This window comes from Nothobranchius furzeri, chromosome 15, assembly GCF_043380555.1.
Source record: "Nothobranchius furzeri strain GRZ-AD chromosome 15, NfurGRZ-RIMD1, whole genome shotgun sequence".
Classification (NCBI taxonomy): Eukaryota; Metazoa; Chordata; class Actinopteri; order Cyprinodontiformes; family Nothobranchiidae; genus Nothobranchius; species Nothobranchius furzeri.
In genome coordinates this window covers 41,891,112-41,918,071 of record NC_091755.1, presented here as the reverse complement: position 1 = coordinate 41,918,071, position 26,960 = coordinate 41,891,112, and the positions used below count along the sequence as shown (strand labels likewise).

The following is a 26,960-nucleotide window of genomic DNA, read 5'->3' as shown; positions in this document are numbered from 1 at the left end:
TGAAATGCGACATGTATCTTTACTGGTTGCCATGGTAACAGCAGAGCCTCTGCTGCTTAGCTTCTTGGTGGTGATGCATTGATTTACACTCTGTGTGAATTTATTAGCAGCTCACATCTGATCAAAATGGAAAGTGATAACTAATGGCAGATGCGTGCTTTTCCTCCTTCGCAGTGCGCGTGGGAGTTTCTGGAATGAATGCTCACTCGGCTCGTGTTTCTCCTTCCTCTCGCAGATCTTTGCTATCTTCGCCTTCTCGACATGTGGCAGCTACTCTGGCATGTTCAAGATGAGTGTGGAGTGTAAAAACCGGTCGGACAGCGACCTCGGCATTGAAGTAGAATTTGAATATCCTTTCAGGTACGTGACATCACACAGAAAACACACTTGATGTTTCCATTTATCAGATTAAATCTTATAGGAGTGAGCTAAGTATTATGTATTTGACAGTTCTATCACTCCTCACCATACTCACAGGAATATTTGTCAAGACAGTTTGTTTAAGGGTAACAGTACATGTAATCGTTTGATTCGTAATAGCTGATCATTTGTTTCCCTACATGTGGTTTAATTGTTTATATTAACATCAGTAATGAGTTTTTGGGAGAAAAAATGGTCGACATTTAGATTTTTTTAATACTTTGAAAGTGGCTGTTTTATATAGTTGCATTTTATATACCTGCCCTGTCTAATATGTCTATTAAATGACCTTACTACCAGTAACTGGCATGTATTTGGTGAATATTCCATTTCATTAGTAACAAAATACAGTTTTCACCACTGATGGACAATTTCAGACCTTGTTTTTACTCTGAGTTCACTACAGCCTCCTGCATGGCCTCTTCTGTTTTTTCTCAAAGAACTTTAAATTACACACAGTGTCTTTAAAAATCTGATAAATAAGACAGTTCTGGCTCTGACATGAATGAAGCGGGTTCGGTGAGTTGTCCATTGAACATGCTGAAACCCGCAGTCACAAAACCTGTCCTTGTGTCCCGGGATTTTGTCCTCAGGCTCCATCAGGTTTACTTCGACGCCCCCACCTGTAAGGGAGGGAACCGCGAGCGCCTGTTCCTGGTCGGAGACTACTCCTCTTCAGCCGAGTTCTTCGTCACCATTGGTGTTTTCTCCTTCCTGTACTCCATGGCGGCCCTGGCTGCATACTGCTTTGTGCTGGAGAAGTACCGTGAAAACAACAAGGGGGCTCGGATTGTGAGCGTGTTTGTCGTTTATCTTTGTGTCGTCGTTGACCAATGAAGGCGTGCAGACCACCTGTTGGTGGTAAAAACCAACATGTCTTGTCTCTGGCCTGCAGGACTTTGGCGTGACAGCAGTGTTTGCCTTCATGTGGCTTGTTTCCTCGTGTGCGTGGGCCAAAGGTCTGTCGGATGTGAAAACAGCTACCGATCCAGATAGAGTCATCACTCTCATCGGAGCCTGTGATGAGCCAGAGGTTCGCTGCAAAGAGGTCTTTGAGCCCAAGGTCTCGGGCCTCAACACGTCTGTGGTAGGTCCCAACAGGCTGGCTGAGGAGAACCTCCTGAAGGGAACTTCACCAGTAATGTCAAATATTTATCTCCATCCAGGCTTTTGGTTTCATCAACCTGATTCTGTGGCTGGGGAACCTGTGGTTCGTCTTCAAAGAGACCGGCTGGATGGCTGCATTCGCTGGAACATACGTCCCCTCGCAGGAGAAGCAGCCCGCCCCCGATTCCTTCGGACAGGGAGGCTACGGACAGCAGGACCCCTACGCCGGCACCCAGGGGGGATACCAGCCTGAATATGGCCAACAAGGAGGCTACAGTGAAGATGGAGGTTACAACCAGGGCTATGAACAGCAGCCCACCTCCTACTCCAATCAAATGTGAGCCTGCACAGCTGAAACCGCCGCCGCAGGATGGTGAGTTCACCAGGAGGACAGGGGATTGTTGGGACACAAACCACTTCATAGGATTCCTCTTCTCGGTCCATGTTAGGAATCAAAAACTCCGTATTTATACAATAGTTTTGTTTGACATTTGCTTATTTCATTACATGAACCCTTTGGGCGCCAGAGTCTTCCCAAGAAAATCTAAAATGTAGACATGACTATTTCAAAAGGTTGTAGGTTGGAAACGGTTGGAGATGGAGGTCAACTGCATGTGAGAAAAATCTTCAGTAGGTCCGAAGTTTGTGTTGGGAACAAATTCACTCATCTAGTTTGCACACTATGACATCATCAGGCTGCCATATTGGAATGCATCATTTTTACATGTGTTCCTTCTTATTTTTACGTTATTTAGAATTTTTCTTCATAATTAGAATTTATTTATTAATATAAATACACACATATAAAGCTTAATTTCATTGTTTATCTTTTAAATTGTATTTTTTCTATATTTATACTGGCCTCACCCAAGAGAAATGTTGGTCAGGTTTCTTTGGGCTCGTACAGCTTCAAGGATGTCCTTCCCTTGAATGTAATGATAATTTGGTCCAAGGGAAAGAATGCTTTTATGATTATTTGTCACTCTTTGACTTCCATATGTAATGCATCTGGCGCTTTTTAACATTTTTTTTTTTGCATTGCCGCTAAGTCTGTCACAATAGCGGTGTTCTACCATAATTTCCACATCCACCATGTCTCAAACACGGTGAAACAGACGTCAAAGCCAGCGTTTGGAGCTTCTACGTGCAGCACCAGCTGTCTGTTGCCGCGTGCTGCCACAGCGCCAATCTTTCTGGCTGGATGAGTGATTTTCTTCATTAGAGTCAATATCCTGCTTCATAACCAGAGTCGGTCATGACCAGACTAAGATCAGTCAACAAATACCAGACCTGCCAGCACTCCCCCTTCTTGTGCTGCGCTCGTCTCCTCCCCTCGTCCTCCCCTCGGCCGGAAACCTCTCAGCGGGAGGCACTTTTCCAACCCTAAAAACTCAAACTTTCAACATCAACACACCCATAAGTGTTGCTCAGCCTGAAGGTACACCTCTCCACTACCTGCTGGTGTAAAGTAGTAACTTCATGAGGGATCATGTTTGTAGCTGTAGCTCGTTAAAGTCAGCTCACCCCCCCTTGAGTCTGAGAACAGCTGACTCAGTGGTCTCCTTTAAAAAGTGTTCAGACTGGCTTTAGTGTGACCTCACTAGCTTTTCTTCTTTGGGCTCCCTCTTATTTTCTTTTCTCTTGAATTTTTAAATTTAAATTTTATTTCATGTTTTTTTTATTGTGCTCGTGAAGCACTTTAAAGGCATCATATAAAAACTTTTCTTCTTCTAAAATCTCCAATAATGTACGGTTCAAATCTCTATGTATGTGTAAGATGTACCATCTGTGTAGTATGAGCATTTTTACCTTTGGATCGTGTGGTTTTCATTTTGATCTCCTAAAATTGGGACAACAAACAGAAGCAGTTGGTGCTAGCAGGATTAAAAAGCTGCTTTAATGCAACAAAACTAGTTATTGTAGCTTGCATAGAGTGTGTGGTCCATTACAAAGGATTCACAGAGTGAATGAATGAGTGAGTGAATGAATCTAAAAGAGGTGGAAGTTGTGCGATGGAGCGGTTTGATGCGGAGTCAGTGACAGATATCAGCTCTTTGATCGCATCGTCTACAGCTGGTTTTACTCTTGGCCTTCTGCTTTGTGATGCAGTGACCAGAGTTGGTAGAAGCTCTGAATGTAGAGATGCCTGCGATGACCTTTAATCCAGAACGTATCTTGTGCATTTTAAATATTCCTTAAGTGCAGCTGACCACCAGTTTTAAGCCTCTTGGACCGTTGAGGTCCAAAACTCAACAAAATGAGACGTAGCACACAGCTGGTGTTGGTGGAGCCCAGCAGCAGGAGTTCTCCTGGCTTTTTAGCATCACCTCAGACATTAGTGTTACTGAATACAATATGTGGTCATATGTAGTGGTTACAAGACGTCTGGAGCTTTGTAAACATCCATAGAATGCTTCTGTGATCATCAGGATTCTGGTTTATTTATACAGTTCTTCCCTTGCCTCTGCATGTCCAAAGTGTCCTTATAATGCATTTCCGCTGTGTAAGGCTCCAGTTATTCAGTGTTAAAGAACATTATTGTGCAGGTGGGAGCGCTCTAGAGCTCAGACTCGCCTCAAAAGTACAACATGGCGTTGCCTGGAAATGGGACATTGTGTTGAGGAGAACAGAGGCAGGTGGAGACATGTGTCCGTCGTTAAACCTGCAGATAGACCAACAAACATCAACAACAACAACAATACGTTATATTTAAGGCACCTTTCTGACAATAAAGAAGAGAAATAAGATTAAATTAGAAATCACAATTGATTACAATGAACTCCAATCACTCCCACAACCTGCATTGTAATTAAACACGTTGCTGCAGCCAGGTCATTGGGCAATGCTGGCAGAGGAGTTAGAGTAGGTGCCCGCCCTGTAACCGGAGGGTTGCGCTCAGCCTCTGGCAGTCGTTGTGTCCTTGGGCAAGGCACTTAACCCTCCTCGCCTGCTGGTGGTGGTCGGGGAGACCGGTGACGCCTGTGCTTGGCAGCTTTGCCTCCGTCAGTGTAGCACATCACTACCAGCGTGTGAATGTGTGCGTGCATGGAAGAATGACTGGTTAGTTGTAAAGCACCTTGGGGGGTTGTAGAACCCTGGAAGGGACTGTATAAATACAGGCCATTTACAATTATTCAACACATTTTTGCTCAACTTTCAAGGCACTTGAGAGTATTTATCACAAAGAATTATTTAATGGTTGAGATTCAGCTTACCTGCAACACCAGATACACCTGCTGTTTTATTTGCCACGTCTCTAATAATCCTCACTCCTCCTCTTCTTTCCTCTCGTCTCTTAGGTTAACCTTGTGATGTTTTGGAGAACGGTTCTCGACCACCGCCTGCATTTCCACAACCCTCTGTGTGTGTGTGTGTGTGTGTGTGTGTGTGTGTGTGTGTGTGTGTGTGTGTGTGTGTGTGTGTGTGTGTGTGTGTGTGTGTGTGTGTCAACAGGCAGAGGGAGGGGGGGCACCAGGGTGGGGGGAGGATAGGGGAGTCTTTGCTGTAACATGATGATTATTCTTGTGGTGTATTTTAACTGTAGAAGACAACAGAGGATTGTCTGTTTGGTTATACAAGAAAAACTTGAATACAAATACCAAAACATTTGTTGATGAACATTTAAGGTACATCTTGCAAAGGAGACGACTTACATTTATGAGAAAAAAAAACTAAAACATAAAAAACAAAAAAAAAACCTGTAGTAATATTTAACTTGAGAGAATGTATCTGTCTGTGCTGTGTAAATATCAACTTATATATTTGTATGTATGTATGTATATATATACGTATATATACATATATATATATATATATATATATATATATGTATATATATATATATATATACGTATATATATATATATATATATATATATGTATATATATATATATATATATATGTATATATATATATGTATGCATGTATATATATATATATATATATGTATGCATGTATATATATACATATATATACATATATATATGTATGTGTATATATATATATATATATATATATATATATATATATACATATATATATATATATATATATATATACATATATATATGTATGTGTATATATATATATATATATATATATATATATATATATATATATACATATATACATATATATATATATATATATATATATATATATATATATATATATATATATATATATATATATATATATATATATATATATACGATATACGACTATGTGTACACAGTTGAATAATTGTGCACTCTATATTAGTTGTTATACAACAAATGTTGAGCACAGAGTTATTCAATTGCATTTATTTTGGTTCTGTTTAGGAGCTCCATCTCTTCACCAACCAGAAGCATCTTTTTATTGATTTTTATTATCATTTATTTCATTTATGCTTAAACTTCCTTCCAATGATCAACTTTTGGTTTATTCTATCAGCATTACTGATGGGAATTAAAAATCAGGGTAAAGTTGCTGAGAATGCAAATCCAGAGAAAGAGAAGATATTTATTTATATAGTAAAGAAACAGTAACACGTGTAGAAATGTTAGTGGTAACAGGGAGGTGAGGGTATCGGGTTTATGCTTTGGTCCATCAGAGCACTGTAAAATACATTTCCACTGTCTCCCCCTCCATGTTTTTACCTTTTAGAATAAACATTTTAAGGTTCTGAGAAGCAAAATAAAAAAGGGAATTTCTGGGGAACAGATCAAAATAGATTTTATTGGCTTTAGGGATATGATGGTGGCACTGGAAATCCTGAAATCCCAAACTTGTCGGATCAGGAAAGTTTACCATCTATTTGTTGTTTCTGTAACTTCTCTAGAGCTGTCAGTGTGGACATTGTGATCAGATGTGTAACGAGTTTTAGCAGTGTGTGTGTGTGTGTGTGTGTGTGTGTGTGTGTGTGTGTGTGTGTGTGTGTGTGTGTGTGTGTGTGTGTGTGTGTGTGTGTGTGTGTGTGTTGACTTGTGTACTGACATCCATTGTTTTTCTGTCTATGGTTCTTTTCCTGTTTTTTATGTAATCCTGAAAGTTGTATGACAGAGTTATAGTTTTTTAAATGGTGTTTCTATCACACTGAAATCCTACATCAACAGCAGAATACATAGAGGTTTATTAGACTTTAAACATCTCGGTCATGCTGTACGTTAGGATGTGGCAGTCTGAACAGTATGCCTCCATCTATTAACCAACTGCATCTTTCTGTCTCTCCTCGTCTCTCCTCTCTGACGATAAGACGGTTTACTGCATGAAGTCTTCTCTTGACATTCCAGTTGATCCATCATCACACGTTAGAGGCCGAGGCTCGGGACAGTGGTTATACTGCACAGCGCAGCCACAGCTCTGCCATTTTCTGCACAAGAATAAGCTACATAATAAATTAAAATACAACAAATGTGTTGCAATAATTACCTGTATTCAGATAGAAACACACCTGTTTGGCTGCAGTCATTCATTTTCAATACGCCAAACGATAAAAGTTGTGTTTTATAGGTAGTTTTTGCTCCAGCGTCGTTTGTCCCATCAGGGTTCTTTGAGTCAGGCGACGTAGAAGCTGCTGCGTTTCTCTCACCTCTGTTTTCTCCTTTCTATCCTTCTTTCTCTTTCACTGTAGCTCTTATAAATATGCTGAAATGAATTATAGTCTGTTGTTAGTGGTGAATGATGTCTTGTGATGCTCTCTAAGCCCTTGGATAGTGCTGTTTATCGTGAATGATGTATTAATATTAGTATTTATGACAATGATAAGTCAGAAAAAAGCATTCGAGACTCTTCAAAATTCTGCCGTATTCTTATTGTGTGGGATCCGTGTGAAACAAAATGAAATAAACTTGACATTATTCGGTTGAAGGTATACGTCTCTGTGGGTTTTCTTTGTTTCTTTGTCCGTTACCCATATTGTACCAGGAAATAGTCCCAATGAGTTTCTAAATCCCTTTCCTCAAAGGAGTCCTGTCCAAAGCAGCAGGTAAAAGCAACGAGTAAAAGTAAAACATATCTATAAAGCAGATAAGAAACGTCTCAGACCTCAGCATCACCTAAACAAGCTCACTTGTAGCATTGTATTTCTACAAAAATGCATCTGCTACTGTAAAGATCCTTAATCCTGGCTTTAAACTGTAACGCCATTGGTAAACATTGTAATTTGAACTGATTCTGCTAATTAAAACAGGATGATGGTGTAAAAACTCGAAATGCACAAAGTCTTTTTGGAGATTGTGGGATTTCAAAAAAATGTAAGTACAAAAAGCAGAATTTCTTTAAAATGCTAGTGCTGCATGATGTACAGAATGATGCATGATGTACAGAATGATGCATGATGTACAGAATCCAATGCTGGCAAAAGAGAATTTCTGGTGTGCATGTACAAAATATGCCCATGATCCAGCTTTGACAACAAAGTAGCTTGCATGAGTCGTTTCCTCACACTAAAGGAGAAACAGGCTTTATTTCGATGGTAAAAACTCCAAGACAATCCGTGTGTTGCTTACAGTTTTCTTGATTGCTCAAACACTAAAACTAATCCTTTGAACTCAAATCACTAAACCGTAATGCTATTTTTCAAAAGCACACCCATTTCCCTGAACCATACACATTATTCCCCTCTATGCTGTTCCTAACGACTTTTTGACCTCCCTCAACGACTGTTTTTCCAAAAAAAAAAAAAAAAAGAGAATGAGGAGAGCAGGAGGTCTGAGGTGTACCTTCCAACCAGGGCCGGCTTTGCCGACAGGCGACACAGGCGGCCGCCTGGGGCGCCATCTGATGGATAGGGCGCAAAAAAAAAAGTTTATTAAATTTATGTTTGTTATATGAAATGCACTCTCTACATACTCAAAATTCCCCTCTGTAATGACATGAAATTAAAACATCAATATTTAAATTCTAATGATCTGGCTGCATGACGAGCTCCCGCTTGGGCCACCATGGATCCTGCTGAAAGGCCACAGCAGTTGAACAAAATGGAAAGTAGAACTTTTATGATGACACTTTGATATTTGAGTTTTGCTTTTGATTGCACAGTTTATGTTGCTTTTGATTTTGCCCCCCCAATGATATTTGCACGACATTTTGGAGTTGTTGGTTATTCTAATATTCTCAGGTTACTTATCTTTCAAGCTTACATTTATTCTTCAGGCTGTTGACTTTAAAGAGTTGCTGTGTGAATATTTAAAATAAAAAATTAGTAACTAAGGAATAACTGTGGAGTTGCTGTTTCCCAATGTGTTGTGGGCGGGTGGACTTGGGTTTGGGTGGGAGGTGTGCGGGCACGGGGGGGGGGGGGGGGGCAAATGGGCACTCTCGCCTTGGGCACCGCATTACCTAGAGCCGGCCCTGCTTCTAACAGGACTGTTTGGATCACCACACCATATCAAATTCAAATTCAATTCAAATTCAAAAATGCTTTATTAATCCCAGAGGGAAATTGATTAAAATTTGTCTGTCTTAATGTCACTTTATTTATCGTTTTTGAATTTATTTTACATATCAAAGCAACTTGGGCCATTTTAATCATACTAATTAAGAACATTAACACAAAATATAGTTTTTGATGTAAATGTGGCGTGATGACGTCATGAATATTCAAATTATCACCTGGCTGCATGTGGGTGACTTTTTGGGTCTTGTTAAAAAAAAAAAAAAAAAAAAAAAGACTTTCTGGGTCTATCGGGGAGAGTTGGCAACACTGGTTAAAACCGGTTAAAACCAACGCCCCCAAGCAGACAGCTTTCTTCTCCGCCCCTCTTCTTCATCAAAAGTCTTTTTTTGTCCGTCAGAGAGTCATCCGCCTCCTTCCCCGCGTGGTGGAAACGTGTGGAAAACAAAACACTCCTCTCTCTCTGCTGCCCGCCCGCCCGAACGGGAGCAGCAACAACAACTGGGACCAGTGTGCTTCGCTGGAAAAAACATTTTTAGTGCTGATTCCGACGCGCTTTCATCGGTACGCCTTCCGCACCAGAAGCTCCCAGGATGGCTGACACGAGCGGGACCAGCCCTGCTGCCAACTTCCTGGAGACCATGAAAAGTTACACGAAGACCCAGAAAGGATTCATCTTGGCAGCAGAAATAGTGAGTCGGTGGGAGTGGGCGGGAGTCGCGTTGGCTGTTGTGCTGCTGCTGCTGCTCAGTACTTCATAGGTTACTGCGTGAGTTCATGATCAGCGAAGAAAAGTGTTATTTAGGAATAACAGGCGTGTGTGTGTGTGTGTGCGTGCGTGTGTGTGTGTTTTAAAAGCTCCAGCCCTAAGGGTCACGTGGTCCCTTAGTTGAGCGTTTATAATTACTGAGCGATAAGTTTCCTCTTTTTGCGGAGGGTTATTCTAGCATTTTCATCCGAAAAGAAACTGGATGGCATTTCCCAGCCCATTTTGAGTTTTCCCTACAAATAACCACTGAATTCAAATGCGTGATGTTAAGTCTACAATGGAATAAAAGTTGATAAAGCCGCATCTGCACAAACTGCTCCGAAATCTTTGTCGTTGGAGTTGTTTGAAATCAGTAGAACAGGGATAGACAATCCTGGTCCTTAAGTGTCGCTATCCAACATGTTTCAGTGGTTTCTCTTCTCCAGCACGCCTAATCCAGTGGTTAAATCATCAGGTGAATGCCCCTACTGATTAAATAGCTCTGTTGGAGCAGAGAAACAACTAAAACATGCTGGATAGCAGCACTTAAGGACCAGGATTGCGGGGTCTGTCATTTATCAATCATTGCGTAGAATCCTTACTAAAACCGTACTAAGCTAATAAATAAGCCGCCTTGTTGCAGCATGGCGACCACGACCGCAGATCAAGGAAGCGCAAGTTCACAGAAGCAGAAGTTGAGGTACCTGTGGGTGAGGTGGAGAAATGAAAGCAAGTGCTTTTGCAAAACAAATAATAGAAAATCCACGGAGTTGCACAGCGTTGCTGAAGCTGTCAGTGTCGTGAATTCTTCAGAGAGATCTGTGGCGGATATAAAAAAAATAGATCCAATCGGGATTCGATCCCCAGACTCCCGGGTGAAAGTCACGTGCACTAACCAGTCATCTCCCTTGTCCAAGTAGCCAGGGCGCATGATCAATCGGGTCACAGTGACAGGACACACACTGTCACAGACGCATGATGTTCTCACACTGCCCCCCTGCAGATATTGTGCATTCTGTATTCTGTGCTTCAGGCTGTGTGTGCACGAAGCGGTACAAGTGATAATGCTGCAGGATTTCATAATGTTATCCTTCTCAGCAGCAGCACTGCAGCTGCTCTCCATGTCCAACATGTGCGTAAGCCAGGTCCTTAGTCAACTTAAAGTTGCGCACATTTTTCCGACAAGTTTTCTTTCATGAATCCCAAAGTTTACGTGGAAAGTTGCTTACGCGGTTTTCCGACCCCGTTTTGTGCGTAAGCAAGCTCGATAAATGAGGCCCGAGGATGGCCCGCCTCACTCAAACTAGCCGTTAGCACATCAATCCAGTCAGAACTAACTGGTTTCTCTAAACTGAAGAGGTAAACAGAAACACACACTGAATGAACCTTTTCACCAGTGACACCATTAAAGTGGGAAGATACTATTTAAACTTTAGTGCTACTGTCACTTCAGAAGTAACAGCTGTTACCACTCGTGTGTATTTTTACATCTTCCTCTTGAGACGCACAACGAAGCAAACCTGCTCAGCGTAAAGCTGCATTTAGAAATCTCCAAATGAGCTTGTTTTAAATCAGATGTTGGTGGTCAGCCGGCCGCCCATTGTGGGGGGTTTTACGAGGTAATGGGAATTCCAGACTGGTGTGAAGTTTAGTCCCGGGAACAAGGAAATGCACCCTTTGTTGTTTGAATTTTACAGAAAACTGATCAAGTCAGATGGAAGCCTCTTTGACTGGATGTCTGAAGTAGTTAGCAAGCTGGAGGGAAAGACTCTTAAGATAAGGGTCATTAGGGCTTATTATGGGAATTTCGTGTTTCATAGGAAAAGCAGGAAGTTGAGCTTTTAACCTCGGTTTGGAGAAGTAGTCCATCTTTGAATGCAGTAATGTGTGTGTGATTGGTTCGTGAGCTTTAGCTGGTGTTTAGAGCTGCAGACGGTCGCGCTCGGTTCAGCTGTCATGTGGCTGATAAGTGTGGACGAGTCCTGTCCTGATGGTTCATCTCACTGTTTACGAATTTAAAGCAGCGACCCAGTCCTCTCCTGCAGCAGGCGGCCTGTGCAGGAGGGAAGTAATGGCTGTTGTGGAATGAGTCAAACTACTGAAGATAACGGTGATGAAATAACACTCAACTGTCCTCTTTACACAGTGCACATTCATTGGTGTGTGTGTTTTTTAAAGGAAGGGGGGGCTTCCCTAGCAACTGTTGCTGTTTGGTGTGAATCACCAGCAGGCAGGGGCCAACCCCGCGGGTCTCGTGTTGCTGCTATGATTAGCCAACGGTTGGTAATGATTTCCCTCCAGTCGTTTTAAAAGAGCAGCTCTTTGCAGAGATCTGGATGGATGGAGGCTGTGGTCCTTTATATCAGACATACGACGTCTGAATGTCCGATTTTCGTCTTCAGAGGGGCTCGTATGTGGGTGTTTTTCTTTTCTCTGTGTGTGACGGCCACTTCAGATCAGCCGGCCCGGCCTGAATAGAGCTCCTTTTGTGCCTCAGCCTCTCTGCTGCCCTGCAGAGGCAGCCTGTGCCAGTCTCGGGAACACACAAACTTCTGACGAGTCTGACTCGCTGGCTGTGGGCTGCATGTTCGGGCAGGGCGGCGACGTGTAGCGGCAGATGTGGGCTGGTGTCAAGTCAGTGAAGTGATGCGTGCATCACCGACTCCTGAGTTGTCTGTGTCTGAGAATAAAACCTTGCTAGTGGAAGACATGCTTTAGTTGGACACTAGTCATGAGCTGGGGAGGGATACAGTTAAAACCATCACTGGAGTCATTTACTAGACATGTTTTGAGAATGATTTTATTCCTGCAGTCTGCAGCTTTACCACCAGGTGAAGAAACTGAGGGTCTGGAGCTCAACTGTCAGCCGTTATTTTTAAAATCATGTCGTTCTCAGAGCCAGAGACTGACTCCGGTGTGGACGTTGTTCTTTTTCACTCTTTTCATGCATAAAACCCACATATATTCAAGATTTAACGCATAATGTCAGATTAGGAAACATGTTTCCCTCTACAATGTACTTTTGCCTTTGCTGTCTACACTGATGCTAAAAGTATAAATAAATAAGATAATGAAGAATGCAAAAGTACAATTAAAAGCAAATTTTAAGAAATATAAAGTATACAGGGTATGTGTACATGTCCATGCAAATAACACGCTACAGCAGCTCTTCTGTGCAACCATCAGTGGTAAAATATGGATCATACACATTATACAACATGTATTCATATGATGATCGAGTAATTCTGATCTCGTTATGAACCTGAAACAAGATTTGGATTTTTCCAGAAAATCTTCATCTCATAGTTTGCAAGGTGCATTAAAAAACAACAACAAAGCTGATGAATGAAAGTCTGTCTGGTAAATCAATGCTTGTGGGATGGACGTGTCGGGGTCGCGTGAAGGCCCTTTCCCACAGTTTTGCAGCAACAATAGCAGAAGTGTGTGTTTGAAAAGTTTATGGTTTCTGCACACTGGCAGCATTTACTGGACTGAGGAGAACGCCGCCTTCTACATGTGGATTGGACAACAGAGTGCTCGTCCCCTCTGGACCACTAATAACTAAGTTTTTAGGCTGATTAGTGTCTCCTAGTGAGAGCTCTATCCGTCTAGTCAATTTTATTTGATCAGTTCCTCTTTTAAAATTTGTCTCGACATCAAGGCTCTATCGACGCATTTAACTCTTAATGCCTTACTTGTGATCCAGCGTACCGGTACAGCCCCTGACCTTTTGAGTGGACGGACACGGCTCGTGCTCGCAGAGGCCCTACTTGCATGGGGAACCAGACCGGACTACTCAAGAGTGCGTCTGGTTCCTGGCTTACCTCTTGCTGGATTGGACCGGCCAGGAGAAGTGTCTCCACACGATCCTGTCTCTGGATCCCACCGAACTGGTGGCAAGGGTATCGTAGAATTCGGATGCAGCGAGTGCAGCTTCAGGTCCAGAGATGCTGCACGAGCCTTGCTGATTCCAGCCGGCTTCTGGTTTAGGAGAAAAGGGTTAAACCTGGGCTAAGCTGAAGTTCCTCTTAGGAGAAAGGAACTATCAGTTATGTAATTATCTGAGTAGTTTAGATGGATAAAATAATTCGCAGGAGACGAGGTTTGTCTTTTGGGTTCTAATAAAGCAACCCTAACCCTAAAATCAGCCAAAAGGCCACGGTAAAAATGATTAAAAACAATAGTAAATAAATAAAATATTTTTGTGAGTTTTTGTTATTTTATGATTTTTTTTATTAATAAGGCAAAACAAAAATCATTCCGCTTCTAGTTGAGCATTAAACGTTAGCACATGTCTGTTGAACCAAAGTTTAAGCAAAATATGAGATAATTAAATCAATAAATATAAACTGTAGGAATGTAAAATTAAAGATGCAATTGAAAATCAAGCAATCAAAATGTTGAGCATGCCCAGCTCTAAGTTCAGAAGATTAAAACATAAGTAAAATCAAACTTAAAGTTTAATATAAAAGGAATGTCAAGCAGTTAAGATTAACAAGAGAAATGTCAGGGGTGGACATTAACTTCAAAACCAACCGGCCAGCGGGGCCGGTAACTCTGAATATTTACCGGCCCCGCTGGTCAGCTGCCAAAACAAGTCAAAATAACAACTGAACCGTTTTAAATATAATAAACCTTTATTTTGTACACATTCAGAAACATAATAACGTATTCAAGTTTGAATTTGTTTGTTCCCTCAACAAAACTCGATTTTGTCGTCGCATACTTCCGGCATACAACGCAGTACATCACCAATTCCGCTTTGCTGTACTCGAGCCATTGGCTGTGTTCGAGATGAGCCAGTTCTGCGCAGATTAGACCAGCGGTGATCGTCGAGCAGAGCATGCCGGTTTTGTGTCCGACTTGACGCCGACTTGCTCTGACGTCATGCATTTCTAATGGGGATGAGTCCGCTTACAGAATGGAGGCTGAGCGGCTGGTGTCCTGGTGCAGCCACAACAACCTGGTGCTAAACACCCAGAAGACAGCGGAGGTTGTTGTGGACTTTAGGAAACACACACACCCCATCCCCCCCTTAAACCTGTCTGGCACTCCCATCACGATGGTGGACTCATGTTGCTTCCTGGGCACCACCATCAACCAGGACCTCAAATGGGAGCCCACCATCACCCAGGACCTCAAATGGGAGCCCACCATCACCCAGGACCTCAAATGGGAGCCCACCATCAGAAAAAAGGCCCAGCAGAGGATGTACGTTTTAAAGTTTGGACTCGCCCCACATATCATAAAGGAACTGATTTCTGCAGCTAACAACGCTGGACCATTTGTGCTGATGTTTGATGAAAGCTTCAACCAGTCCACAAAAAATAAACAACTAGACGTCCGTATTCGATTTTGGGATGCTGGTGCTGTCCAGTCACGTTATCTTGGATCACAGTTTGTGGGACATTCAAAGGCTAAAGATTTGCTGCACCATTTCAAAGTGAGTATATTTGTACTTTTTTGTTTATGAAGTGGTATTCAGATGAATTAAAGAGACAAGATGTGTTCATTTTGTTGAGGCTTTTTGCTTTTAGATAGTTTTAATAAGCTAATTTTGAAATTACTATAAGCACATTTCAAATCAAACATGTTGGTGTAATGTTTTCAGGTTTTCTTTTTCATATCAAATAATAAAATTTATTTTTTTGTATTCATAGGATTGTGTGCGCCTGCTAGACACGAAGAACCTCCTTTCCATCAGTATGGATGGGCCAAATGTGAACTTGAAGTTTTTAAATGATTTCCAGCAAGAGCATGCTGAACTACATGGAGGCCGCCAATTAATTCATGTTGGAAGCTGTGGACTGCACACTCCGCACAATTCATTCAAGACTGGCTTCTCCACATGGAATATTGAGAAACTGTTAAGAGCAATGCACTTTCTTTTTCACAATGTCCCTGCAAGAAGAGAAGATTTTACAAAACTTACAGGCTCATCTCTTTTTCCACTCCCATTCTGTGGACACAGATGGGTGGAAAATCTTCCTGTTGCAGAGAGAGCTATTGAAGTATGGCCAAAGCTTAAAGAGTATGTGAAGGCAGTCCATAGAAAAGAACTACCAAACCCTGGAACCTCTTCTTTTGATACTATTCAAGCAGCAAATGAAGATCCCGATTTCAGCCAAACTTCAGTTTTTCATGGCGATCTCCAGAACCTTTAGTCCATTTTTAAAGAAATGCCAAACAGATGAGCCAGTCCTGCCATTCCTGTGCAGCGACTTGACAGAGTTGTCGATGGTAATAATCAGCTTTATTTATAGAAATTTCTCAGTTTTAAAGTGGGTAATCTACAAATATCAGTTTTCATTTGTCTACTGAGACGTTTCATCCAAAGGGAGCTGCTACAAGACATCACCCCCTTTCAGTTGGCCAAACTGGACACCAATGACCTGAGAAACTGGGTCAATGCAAGCCATGTTGACATTGGCTTGGGTGCTGGGTCTGCCATTAAGGTATTGTTTATTTTTTATATGTATATTTAAAAAAAAACTTAAAACACACCGCATTAATTCCTATGTATTAATTACTTGATGCTATCCCTCCTTGGTAGGCTCTTCAAAGCAAACCCAACAACAGAGTAGGTGACCTCACTGCCCTCGAATTTAGAAAGGACTGCATAAGATGCCTCTCAAGCATTGTTAAGAAAGTGCAAGAGAAGAGCCCTTTGAAATACCCCACTGTCAGGCAGATTGCATGCTTGGACCCCTCCATCATGAGCAGAGACCCAGAATGGTGCAAGGGAAAGATGAAGTCTCTAGTTCAGAGATTTCTGCAGGACGAGCAGTTGACAGGAGGGATTTCTGCTGGTAGGAATGTTATAGGGAATGCCTTAAAATAAAGGTTATGACCAGCCTTTAATGCATGAGAAATATTCTCAATACATTCTAAGTTTTAAAAACAGTTTTGCTTTTTATTGTTGATCAAGTTATTTTAATGCACATGTTGCATGCTATATGCTATATATATATACAGTTGTGGTCAGAAGTTTACATACACTTGTAAAAAATATAATATAATGGCTCTACTGAGTGTCCCGTTATTTCTAAAACTCTGATTTTTCTCTGATAGAGTGATTGGAACAGATACTTCTTTGTCACAAAACACATTCATGAAGTTCGGTTCTTTAATGTATTTATTATGGGTTAACAGAGAAAAGTGATCACATTTGCTGGGTCACAAATATACATACAGCAGTGCTAATATTTGGTTACATGTCCCTTAGCCATTTTCACTTCAATTAGGCGCTTTTGGTAGCCATCCACAAGCTTCTGGTTGAATCTTTGACCACTCCTCTTGACAGAATTGGTGAAGTTCAGTTAAATTTGATGGCTTTCTGACATGGACTTGTTTCTTCAGCACTGTCCACATGTTTTCAATGGGGTTTAAGTCAGGACTTTGGGAAGGCCATTCTAAAACCCTTATTCTAGCCTGATTTAGCCATTCCTTTACCACTTTTGATGTGTGTTTGGGGTCATTGTCCTGTTGGAACACCCAACTGCGCCCAAGACCCAACCTTCGTGCTCATGATTTTAGGTTATGTTGAAGAATGTGAAGGTAATCCTCCTTCTTCATTATCCCATTTACTCTCTGTAAACACCAGTTCCATTGGCAGCAAAACAGCCCCACAGCATAATATTCCCACCACCATGCTTGACTGTAGGCATGGTGTTCTTGGGGTTAAAGGCCTCACCTTTTCTCCTCCAAACATATTGCTGGGCATTGTGGCCAAAAAGCTCGATTTATGTTTCGTCTGACCACAGAACTTTCCTCCAGAAGGTCTTATCTTTGTCCATGTGATCAGCAGCAAACTTCAGTCGAGCCTTAAGGTGCCGCTTTTGGAGCAAGGGCTTCCTTCTTGCACGGCAGCCTCTCAGTCCATGGAGATGCAAAACACGTTTGACTGTGGACAATGACACCTGTGTTCCAGCAGCTTCTAATTCTTGGCAGATCTGCTTTTTGGTGATTCTTGGTTCACTCTTTACCCTCCTGACCAATTTTCTCTCAGCAGCAGGTGATAGCTTGCGTTTTCTTCCTGATCTTGGCAGTGATGAAACAGTGCCATGCACCTTATACTTACAAACAATTGTTTGCACTGTTGCTCTTGGGACCTGTAGCTGCTTTGAAATGGCCCCAAGTGACTTTCCTGACTTGTTCAAGTCAATAATTCGCTTTTTCAGATCCATGCTGAGCTCCTTTGACTTTCCCATTGTAGCGTTTGTGGGCGTTTGTATCCGATGAGCCCTATTTACCTGGCCTAAGAGAAGTCACCCGCTGTAGTCACTCATAATCACTCACAAGAAGTTAAGAGGCCATGCTATGAAGCTCAGTTCACTGACACGTTTCTAAGTCACCAAAGATCATGTTGCTGTATGTATATTTGTGACCCAGCAGATGTGATCACTTTTCTCTGTTAACCCATAATAAAGACATTAAAGAACCAAACTTCATGAATGTTTTTGTGACAAAGAAGTATCTGTTCCAATCACTCTATCAGAGAAAAATCAGAGTTTTAGAAATAACGGGACACTCAGTAGAGCCATTATATTATATTTTTTACAAGTGTATGTAAACTTCTGACCACAACTGTGTGTGTGTATATATATATATATATATATATATATATATATATATATATATATATATATATATATATATATATATATACACACACACACACACACACACACACATAAACACAAAAAGTTTACACATCCTGTACCAATGTGATGTCTGAATAAATGTCCCTCCATTTAAGTGGATTAGATTTAATTACTGCTTTTGTGTTTGCTTGTTGCAGGTGATACTGCTGTGCAACAGTTTGACAGCTTTCTCTCTCTGCATGGCAAAAGTGAGGAGCTCCTCTCTTTCAAACCCATGGAGCAAAGACCTGATGTTTTTCTTCGTGACGCTCTCAACCAGACTTATCCTGAGCTCTGGAGTTTCCTTCAGCGCCTGTTGCTCCTATCTCGTGGGCAAGCTACAGTAGAGAGAGGCTTCTCTGTGAACAGGGAAGTAGAGGCTTGCAACATAAAAGAAGAAACTGTTGAGGCCCAAAGACTAGTCTGTGACCAAGTTGGAGCTTGTGTGTCAGCCTTCAGAAGAATGCTGATCAACTAGCTGAACAGGCAGAAAACAAACCGAGCACGCTCATGGCTCAAATGACAACAAAATCTAATACCCTAAGGAAGAGATACAGGGACAAATGCAGTGAACTGAAAAATGTTGAGTCAGAGCTGGAATCAAAAACTAATGAGCTAAGGGTCATGCATTAATCCTGTTGTGTGTGGAAAAAAATGTTGTAGCATCCATACAACTATGTATTTGCTATGTTCCAGGCATACATTTTTTTTGTTTTTTATCTCGGTACATTCGAATACAGTGATCCCTCGTTTATCGCGGTAGATGCGTTCCAGACCTGGCCGCGATAGGTGAAAATCCGCGAAGTAGGGACTCCCAGCATGCCCCTCGCGGGGATTCCCTCCACGTCGCACCTACGTCACAAACCGCGGCTATAAACGGAAGTCGCCTTTCCTGCTCACCACTCAGTCATCGTTTCTTCAGATTCACGATCAGAGTTTCCAACCTACCGATCAATCCAACGAACTATCAGCTCATAGTAAGTTATCTTACTTACTTCTGGAAAGCCCGGCATTTCCGTGTCACTTCGTTGACGCTCGAACGCTCGGGGTTTCCTAGATCAGCCGGCGTTTCACCGACACTATCACTTCCGCGTCTGTGAAACCACGCTTCCTGCAAGCTCAGCTCCCGAATCAAGCCGACCTGTCTGACATACAGTACTATACTGAATTATCGTATGATCACATTCTCTTTTTGTGGATAAAACTCAAGAAAAAAATATTTTTACTTGGTTTTTTTAGTTTTATTAAAAAAAAGTGCATTTTATGATGAAATTGATGAAAAAAACAAGAATTTCTTGATATTTCGCATAGAAAAATACCGCGAATCAGTGAACAATACAGCGAATCTGCGAATTCCCCCTGAAAAATGCTCCAAAGAAAAAATCCGCGAAGCAGCGAATCCGCGATGAACGAACCGCGAAGTAGCGAGGGATTACTGTACATTGAGTTCTCAGAGGATTTTTTTATGTACATATATATCCGTGGATTCTCATGATTTTATGGCATTAAAAAGGTTAAAAATGGCATTAAAAAGCTTTAAGTTTGTTTTGCTGATTCCTGCAGAAACCCTGGTGTGTAACCACATTCTGAGATTAGATCTAGGTGAAGTCAAGTTTACGCATACAAAGGTGCAGAACATGTCAAAAACATTTTAGGACAGATGACGTCAGCCCCGCTGTGGTTTTCAGGTGTTAGCGGGGTGACGCACGTTCCGTGCATCTCAAAGCTTCTGCAACTCTTGCATGCTTCTAGCAGGAAGGCTCAGGTCCAGCACCTGGTCCCATCGAACATCATGTCTTGTTTGTCCATCGCGGTTTCTTGTTCACACTGAGAGGGCCACCAAGGGGGTCACGGGAGCGTTCCTGAGCGGCCCTCGCCACATGGACAAACACTCTCTAACCCTAACCCAGTCTCACAGCTCAATGACGGTTTGTGATGCTGCAGCTGCGCCGTCTGGATCGTTCATTCCGATCCCTGTTTCCATCCTTTTTTATTATTATTTTAAATTGGAAATAAATACTTTGTTCATGTATCAAATAGCCAATATATTCAGAAAATGATATACCACAAACCCAAGCCCCTTGTCCTCTGCTTCTGCAAGCTGATTCAGAATGATTGTGATTGGTGGGTGGCTGCGTGTCGGGTACCTGTAGCATTAGAGAGGAACACGTTGAGCTCATTTGCCTTCGACATCTCAGCTGGACCTGCGATGTGACTATCGCCGATGCTCGACGTAACATTGTGCGGGTTTAAATGGCACCACGTGGAACAAACATGAACACCATTCCACAGAGCATGTGCTGCGGTGTATTTTGCCCTCGTTCTGCCACCTCTACTCCCATGAGGTTAGCTCTCAGTAGAGGAAATGTTTGTCACGACAAGCGGCACACCCGCTAAACAGGAAGTGGCAGAAATGTTGTAATAATTAATATTTAGTTGTTCGTTGCTTGGTTTTTACAATCATTTGAGGTTGAAATAAAAATTTAAATTCAAATTTAATGAATTGCACAGCCCAAGGACGAAGAAAGTGTTTAACCCTCCCACTGTCTTCATGGGTGACCCCGCGAGGAAAGTTGATCATGGAGCAGGGTTGATGGTTTATCCCTTGAGGTCCACGTGGCAGGGGTGAGGTGGTGCTCACTCCTCACCCCTGCCACGTTGTAACAGCCCATGTCTGTAGCCTGGTGCCTATCGGCTTGGGTTGAACTTGATAAATTATGTATATGTGTGAAACACAGTTCGGAGGTCATTGTCTTTGTTTGTTGCTGATTTCTGTGACCTAAGAGAAAGGCCGTATCACGTTAAGTATTGTTTTATTGTTCGATCGGACGCTTCCAAGCGGTGTTATGGACTAAGGAGTATCGCACCAACGACGAGGGAGAGGCTAGCGGACTTATGTGACGTGCTGAAGGAGGAAGCTGGGAGCGTGTGTTCTGGTGAACCGCCGAAGCAGCGGCCTGTCGGGTCCTCAGTGGTACCGCGAGTAAACAGCTGCATCTGCTGTAGACTGAACCTAAAACGATAATCCTAGTTTTTTGTTGTTGTTTTTTTTGCCGAGTGGATTATGGACGTAAATTTTTCTTTTGGTATTTTTTTTACTGAACTGAACTGAATTTATCTGAACTGAACTAAACCGAACGTGACTCTCAGACCTTTCCATACATGTTGTGGATTTAATACACACCCGCTTTTGCCTTATGCGTATGTGATTATTTGGGTTTGTTTGTTTCAGTCCAGGTTAGGGTGATAAGCACTGCAAATTGTTTACATCCTTTGTGTTGTGAAGTCGGTGAGTGTTGCAAGGGAAAATTGTTGATAATTGTATTTATTTCTTATGTGTCAGGAGAGAGACCTGGCTGGCACCTCGATTAGATCCCTTAGTTACACCTGCTTCTGTCACAACGTGGACCTCAAGGGACAAACCATCAACCCTGCTCAATGGTCAACTTTCCTCGCGGGGTCACACCCGTTAAGACAGTGGGAGGGTTAAAGCTTCTGATAAACCGAAAACTCCTACATGCCAAATATTTTGTTAATGATTTATTTCTTCATCTTGTTTTTTTCCCAGGTCCTTGGTTTCGTAATCATGATCTGTTATCTTTCGTCCAATTACGGCGGCTACTCCGGCGTAGCCATCTGTGAGATGGTCTTCGCCATAATCTTCTTTGTGGTCTTTATGATGGAGCTGGACAAGAGGTTCCACGTAGTCCACTGGGTCTGGAGTGTGAGTTCTCCACAAGAGTACACATGCACATGTTTAACTACAACGTTACCCGATGCCTGATCTGCCTCCTCTGTTGCATGTTCAGGACATGTTTCGAGCTTCTGTTGGTTGCCTCCTTTACCTCATCACGTCCCTGGTCTGTGTCATTCGAGGAGCCGGGGATGGGCCTCTCATCGCAGCAGGAGTAAGTAAATTGTGATGTCACAATAAGGAACAATTTCATAGAATATCCCCTCTACTGTTCACACTGGAGCAGCAGTTCTACTCCAAGCCCCTCCCAAATATCTGAGCCACTCACTTCATAGCAGCCAATCAGGGATTGGCCAGAAGCGGCTTGCTTTCTTAAAGTGACAGAGCCCTGAAACGACTCAAACTTTTGAAGAATAAAGTTGCTGAGATAAACATGTGAGGGGGATTCTGTGCAAAGAACTCCATAATATGCTTTGTACAGATATATGGAACAGTTTAATAAAAAGCTATATTTAAAAAAGAATGCCTCCACTGGTCGTTTACAGGTGTGCAGAATGAAGGTACAGCATTTTCTTTAAAAGCTCACTTTTAATTAAAGGAATAAATATGTATTTGGATGGGCACCACACTGGTTTTATGTTTACATCTACCAGCCAATAGAGCGCACCGTTGTGGGTTACCAAACCGTACGCTCCACAGACACAAATATGTAGACGCCCCGTCGACTGCTGCTGCCTATTGGAGCTGCTGTAGTTGCTGGCCGCCATCTTAGATGGGTCTCCATTTGCCCCCAGTGCATTCATTTCTACTGAGGATGGTGCTTACTCAACTAAAAAGCACATTTTATCAAACTTTTTCACAAAGTCAGACACATGGTATAACCTGATAAATAAACATTTTAATATAAAACGAAATAAATATTTAAAATCCTCTCGGGAAGGCTAGAAAAGTCACTAGTGATCCCACGTGATCTTTTATTTGTATGCTGGTTGTTGCAACCATAGGCTGCACAGAACCCGGCATAGTTGCTCACCCAGCTAAGTTTGGAGTGAGGAGACCCATCCAATATGGCTGTTACGCTCTCCAGCGCCCAATGGGGGGTCCACTATGGGGAGAAAAAAGTCTCAAAAGATCTATGTGTGTGTATCTAGATTTGTGTGTGTGTAAATGGATCTATGCACATGTATCTCGTGATTTCAAATCAAAATCAAATCAACTTTATTTATAAAGCGCTTTCACATGCCCAAACCGGACAAACAAAGCGCTGTACACCAATAACAAGCACAACAATAAAACAGACATATAACCATTTAAAATACAATAAGAAATCCCGAGTACAAGTTCGCAATCCATATCAGTCCTTGTTCCAGAATCAGATCCAGACACATTCAAAGTGATGCTGCTCATGCAATCCCAGCTTCAGTGTCCAAACGCCAACGAGAACAGATGTGCTTTCAGTCGGCTTTTAACGGTCTCCAGTGATTTGGCCTGCTTTACGTCGGCTGGCAGCTCATTCCAAAGACTTGGTCCGAGCGCCGAAAAGGCACAACTCTACGTATAGTCTACGTATTCATGTCTATGGTCCGTTCGGCACAGCGAGGCTGGCACTGTGGAAGATGGCGCACTCGGCAAGTCAAGCAGCTGCTTCTGAACCCAGAAGATGTCGTTATTCTTTTCAGAAGAGGAGCGACCGTAAAAGATCTAAAACCAGAAAAAGTTAAGGTGGAGCCTACAACAGATGGACCCAAATAAAACATTTCACGTAGCGTCAGCGAACCTGGTTTTCCTGATGGCTGGAAACCTCGTTCTGTTGTTGCAACTGCAACCTGTACACACTAGATGTTTCTTTGGTTTTTGTGTTCCATTTACCTCCTTTAAGGTGTGTGTGTGTGTGTGTGTGTGTGTGTGTGTGTGTGTGTGTGTGTGTGTGTGTGTGTGTGTGTGTGTGTGTGTTTTATAGGTCTTTGGTTTGTTTGCGGGCATCATTTATGCATATGACACCTACACCATCTACCTGCAACTCCGAAGCGGCGAACAGCAAACGGCAGTTCCCAGCAGTAGGTTCAGCACCCTGACACGACGCAGATCTGCCTTCTAGTGTCTAAACCTCTTTTTCCATGTTTGCACAGGTGACAAAGTTTAAGCCGTCTGATCCACGAGTCTCTGACTCCAACACACCTGCATCACTGTCTCGAGAGCGGCCCGGGGGCGATGTTGGACCAGCAGGTCAAAGGTTAATCATTGCAACTGTACAGAGCGAATGCATGAGATGTATTTAGGGCCATGCCTCAGCGTAACATAAAACAGACACACTGACCAAGTGAGCGTACTGTACATGTCTTCTACAGGAGGAATTTCCCTCCTGATGGTGTTATTTTTTATTCCAACCTCGTTATTCGCCAAAAATTGTAACCTGAGAGCGACTGATGTCACCAGGAAGCTGCTCTAATACATTTTCCTGCTCTAGTTGTTAAGTTGGTAGTAACTAAAACATTAGAGTGGTGTTCAGCATTTCACTCTGCTGTTTATTGCTTTAGTCACACATAATTCTTTCATTCTGCCTGTTTTTATGTTTTATTCCTGAATCCTAAACATTTGACGTGACGTCAGTTTTACTAATAGAGGCCTTCGATCGTTAACCCATGAATTGCGGTGGCATTTGTGTCGTCTCTGATTCTTGCTCAGGTTATGATTTATTATTTCATACATGTGTAACACGGTGGTTTGAAGCTGCAGGATGCGTTTCTGTTGATCTTTTGTACTACCCACTCTAGTAAAGGGAGGTGTTTTTGTGGAGGTAGACGAGGAAAAATCTGTAATGAGAAAGTATTGCTGCAACTGTTTCCTCCACCTCAACCCTTATGTTGGTCGTTTGGAGGAAAAAAATTGTCCTAGACTGACTTTTGTTTTCTAATAAGATTTTAAAAGTGTACAATTTGTCATTTTAAAATTCAGATCAGCTTTGCTTTGAGAAATAAAGCCATTATTACTACAAACAGGTGTGTGTGTGAATCTTTTACCATACATTTATAATGAGATATTGATGTGTGTGACCTATTTTGACCAGGCAGTGTGTAAACATGTCCTTATGAAAACTAAATGCTGCTTTGTGGTTATCCAGTTCTTTAATTGAAAAAATAACATTTCCAGCCTCATAATAATGAGAAAATTCTGCAGACACCCGTAGAGATCACTGCATCACATCCGGTGTTAAACCTTCCATCAGTGAGGTGAAACGGAACATTCAGAGACACGTGGCTTTCCTGCACAACTGTCTGGAAATAGGTTTGGTAATCAGCTACTGTTAACTCAGTAAAGTGAAATATTCTGGGATGGCTGATGCAAACTGGAGAAGCTGACAAGTGTCATCAAAACCCAGAAAGTATTCGCTGAAGTTTCCATGCAGCGTGATGAGGAACTGTGCAGATGTGCTCTACGGTGTGATTGCAGCTAAATCAGTTCAAAACTCCTTGCTACTGGTTTTGTCAGGCATGTGGTGACGTCTTTCTGAAAAAGGTTTAGTTTCATAATGACAGGTGGGTATGTGCTCTGGGGTTGCTGGAGGCTCAGGAGTAGAAGACAGGAAGTCCTTCCTGGCCCGTATTTAGCAAACACTTTTTCCTGTTTTACTCTAAAAAACAGTCAGATCCTGAGTTTTAATTTAAAATAAAAATGTTATTACATTCATTATTAATTTTTTTAAACAGTGATGGTGAAAATACAGCTTTTAATAAACCACACAATCACACTAGAAAAGTTACATCTGATGCTAGAAAATTATCTCTAAAGGAAAGAAGTCAACCTGGAGCACAGAGGTTGGTGTTGAACAGAAGAGTAGAACAGACTGTTGACCCCACAGTGGGGAAATCCACTTCTTACAGCCGCACCAACACAGACAAGTAATAACAAGGTGCATGTTTTTACACATAGGCAGTAATCTAGTATGGGAACCTTCCACCCCTAAAAACCACGAATAAAAGAGAAAGAACTTGGGTTCCAGCACTGCAGCACACTGTAAGGTCATCATTCATCCTAAAACTAAGCTCTCACAGCCCCAAATGAATGTTAAATCCAGAGACGTGGAAGAGGCCTTCGGCGTGGTGAGTTGCTGGTTTGAATCCAGGCTCCAACCATGTCAGTTGATGTGTCATTGGGCAGGGCACTTCCCTCTCCTTGCCTGCTGGCGGTGGTCGGAGGCACTGGTGGAGCCTGAGCATCAGTGTTCCAGGACAGCTGTGGCTATGTTGTAGCTCATCACCATCATTGTGTGAACGCGAGTAGGTGGATTGCCGTAGTGTAGAGACCTGAGGTTTTTTCCCCATTAAAAACAGATCATCTCTGGATATTAATCATCTTCTTCCTGCAGTGCCTCCATCTATATATTCATTCTGATGGAGCTGGACAAGCAGATCCATTCAGTCAGCTGGGTCAGGACTCAGGAGTGTGTTTAGCTGCTAAGCTGTACGGTGCTTCAGATTCTCTGCGGGATCTTCTCCTCTCTGAAACTGGCACCTAACCCCAGCTCCTCTTGTGTAGCCTACTTTCTTCTTGCCACTAGATGGAAGCATGCTGCAACTCACCCTCATTTGAAGAACTTCTGTACCGTTTAACGATTCAAAACGATTTTTTATTAACAAAACCCGGCTGTTATTTCTCGTTTGACTTATAATGCTTTTGTTATTCAGCCATAATTGTTCACAGTGTCCCTGAGGATCACACCACTGCAACAGTCGCTTAATCTCGTCTGTTTTTAGAGCGCGTATCCCTACCTTCCATTCAAACATTACATAATATTCATGAAAATCATTTTCTTTATTTTGCCACGTGGGTACGCTGCCTTTCAATTGCAATAATAGTTTAAGTCTCATATTATTTCAGAGCCCTGCAGTGTAATAATAATCTCTTGTCTAGGGTTATGCCAGCTGCTGTCAAACTAAACACTAACCACCCCAAAACACAAATCGCTGTAA

At 42.1% G+C, this 26,960-nt stretch overlaps 3 protein-coding genes across 5 annotated transcripts in view; all 3 read left to right on the top strand.

Moving 5' to 3' along the window:
- The window catches only part of LOC107390496 (synaptophysin), a 15,239-nt gene extending 10,272 nt beyond the window's left edge, over positions 1-4,967 (top strand). Inside the window, exons 3-7 of the mRNA XM_015967243.3 lie at positions 236-360; positions 1,014-1,212; positions 1,316-1,507; positions 1,587-1,900; positions 4,827-4,967. Coding sequence (XP_015822729.1) covers positions 236-360; positions 1,014-1,212; positions 1,316-1,507; positions 1,587-1,868 — 798 coding nt within the window. The 3' untranslated portion in view covers positions 1,869-1,900; positions 4,827-4,967. The remainder of the gene's footprint in view (positions 1-235; positions 361-1,013; positions 1,213-1,315; positions 1,508-1,586; positions 1,901-4,826) is intronic.
- Positions 4,968-9,238: 4,271 nt separating this feature from the next.
- plp2b (proteolipid protein 2b) lies at positions 9,239-24,986 on the top strand. The gene is made up of 5 exons (XM_015967242.3): positions 9,239-9,598; positions 21,865-22,020; positions 22,106-22,204; positions 23,951-24,047; positions 24,120-24,986. The coding sequence occupies exons 1-5, from the start codon at positions 9,500-9,502 to the stop codon at positions 24,131-24,133; spliced, it is 465 nt and encodes a 154-aa protein (XP_015822728.1). The 5' UTR covers positions 9,239-9,499; the 3' UTR covers positions 24,134-24,986.
- Positions 9,607-21,858, top strand: LOC139063314 (uncharacterized). 3 transcript variants are annotated; one of them, XR_011516658.1, is made up of 3 exons: positions 9,607-15,097; positions 15,315-16,463; positions 18,455-21,858. XR_011516658.1 is itself a non-coding variant. In XM_070544839.1 (2 exons), exons 1-2 carry the CDS (start codon positions 14,576-14,578, stop codon positions 15,816-15,818), a joined length of 1,026 nt encoding a protein of 341 aa, XP_070400940.1. In that variant the 5' UTR covers positions 9,607-14,575; the 3' UTR covers positions 15,819-18,226. The 3 variants fall into 3 exon arrangements, 1 of the variants encoding a protein (XP_070400940.1); XR_011516659.1 differs by lacking the exon at positions 18,455-21,858 and having other exon boundaries at positions 15,315-16,109; positions 16,208-18,226; XM_070544839.1 differs by lacking the exon at positions 18,455-21,858 and having other exon boundaries at positions 15,315-18,226.
- Positions 24,987-26,960: the final 1,974 nt, after the last annotated feature.

What these genes read in the sequence shown, in the direction of transcription:
- plp2b (XM_015967242.3), top strand. Translation starts at nt 9,500, where the DNA reads ATGGCTGACACGAGCGGGACCAGCCCTGCTGCCAACTTCCTGGAGACC. An exon ending in TCATCTTGGCAGCAGAAATA is followed by an intron (nt 9,599 to 21,864) that starts GTGAGTCGGTGG and finishes TTTTTTTCCCAG; the next exon opens with GTCCTTGGTTTCGTAATCAT. An exon ending in TAGTCCACTGGGTCTGGAGT is followed by an intron (nt 22,021 to 22,105) that starts GTGAGTTCTCCA and finishes TTGCATGTTCAG; the next exon opens with GACATGTTTCGAGCTTCTGT.
- LOC139063314 (XM_070544839.1), top strand. Translation starts at nt 14,576, where the DNA reads ATGGAGGCTGAGCGGCTGGTGTCCTGGTGCAGCCACAACAACCTGGTG. An exon ending in ATTTGCTGCACCATTTCAAA is followed by an intron (nt 15,098 to 15,314) that starts GTGAGTATATTT and finishes TTGTATTCATAG; the next exon opens with GATTGTGTGCGCCTGCTAGA.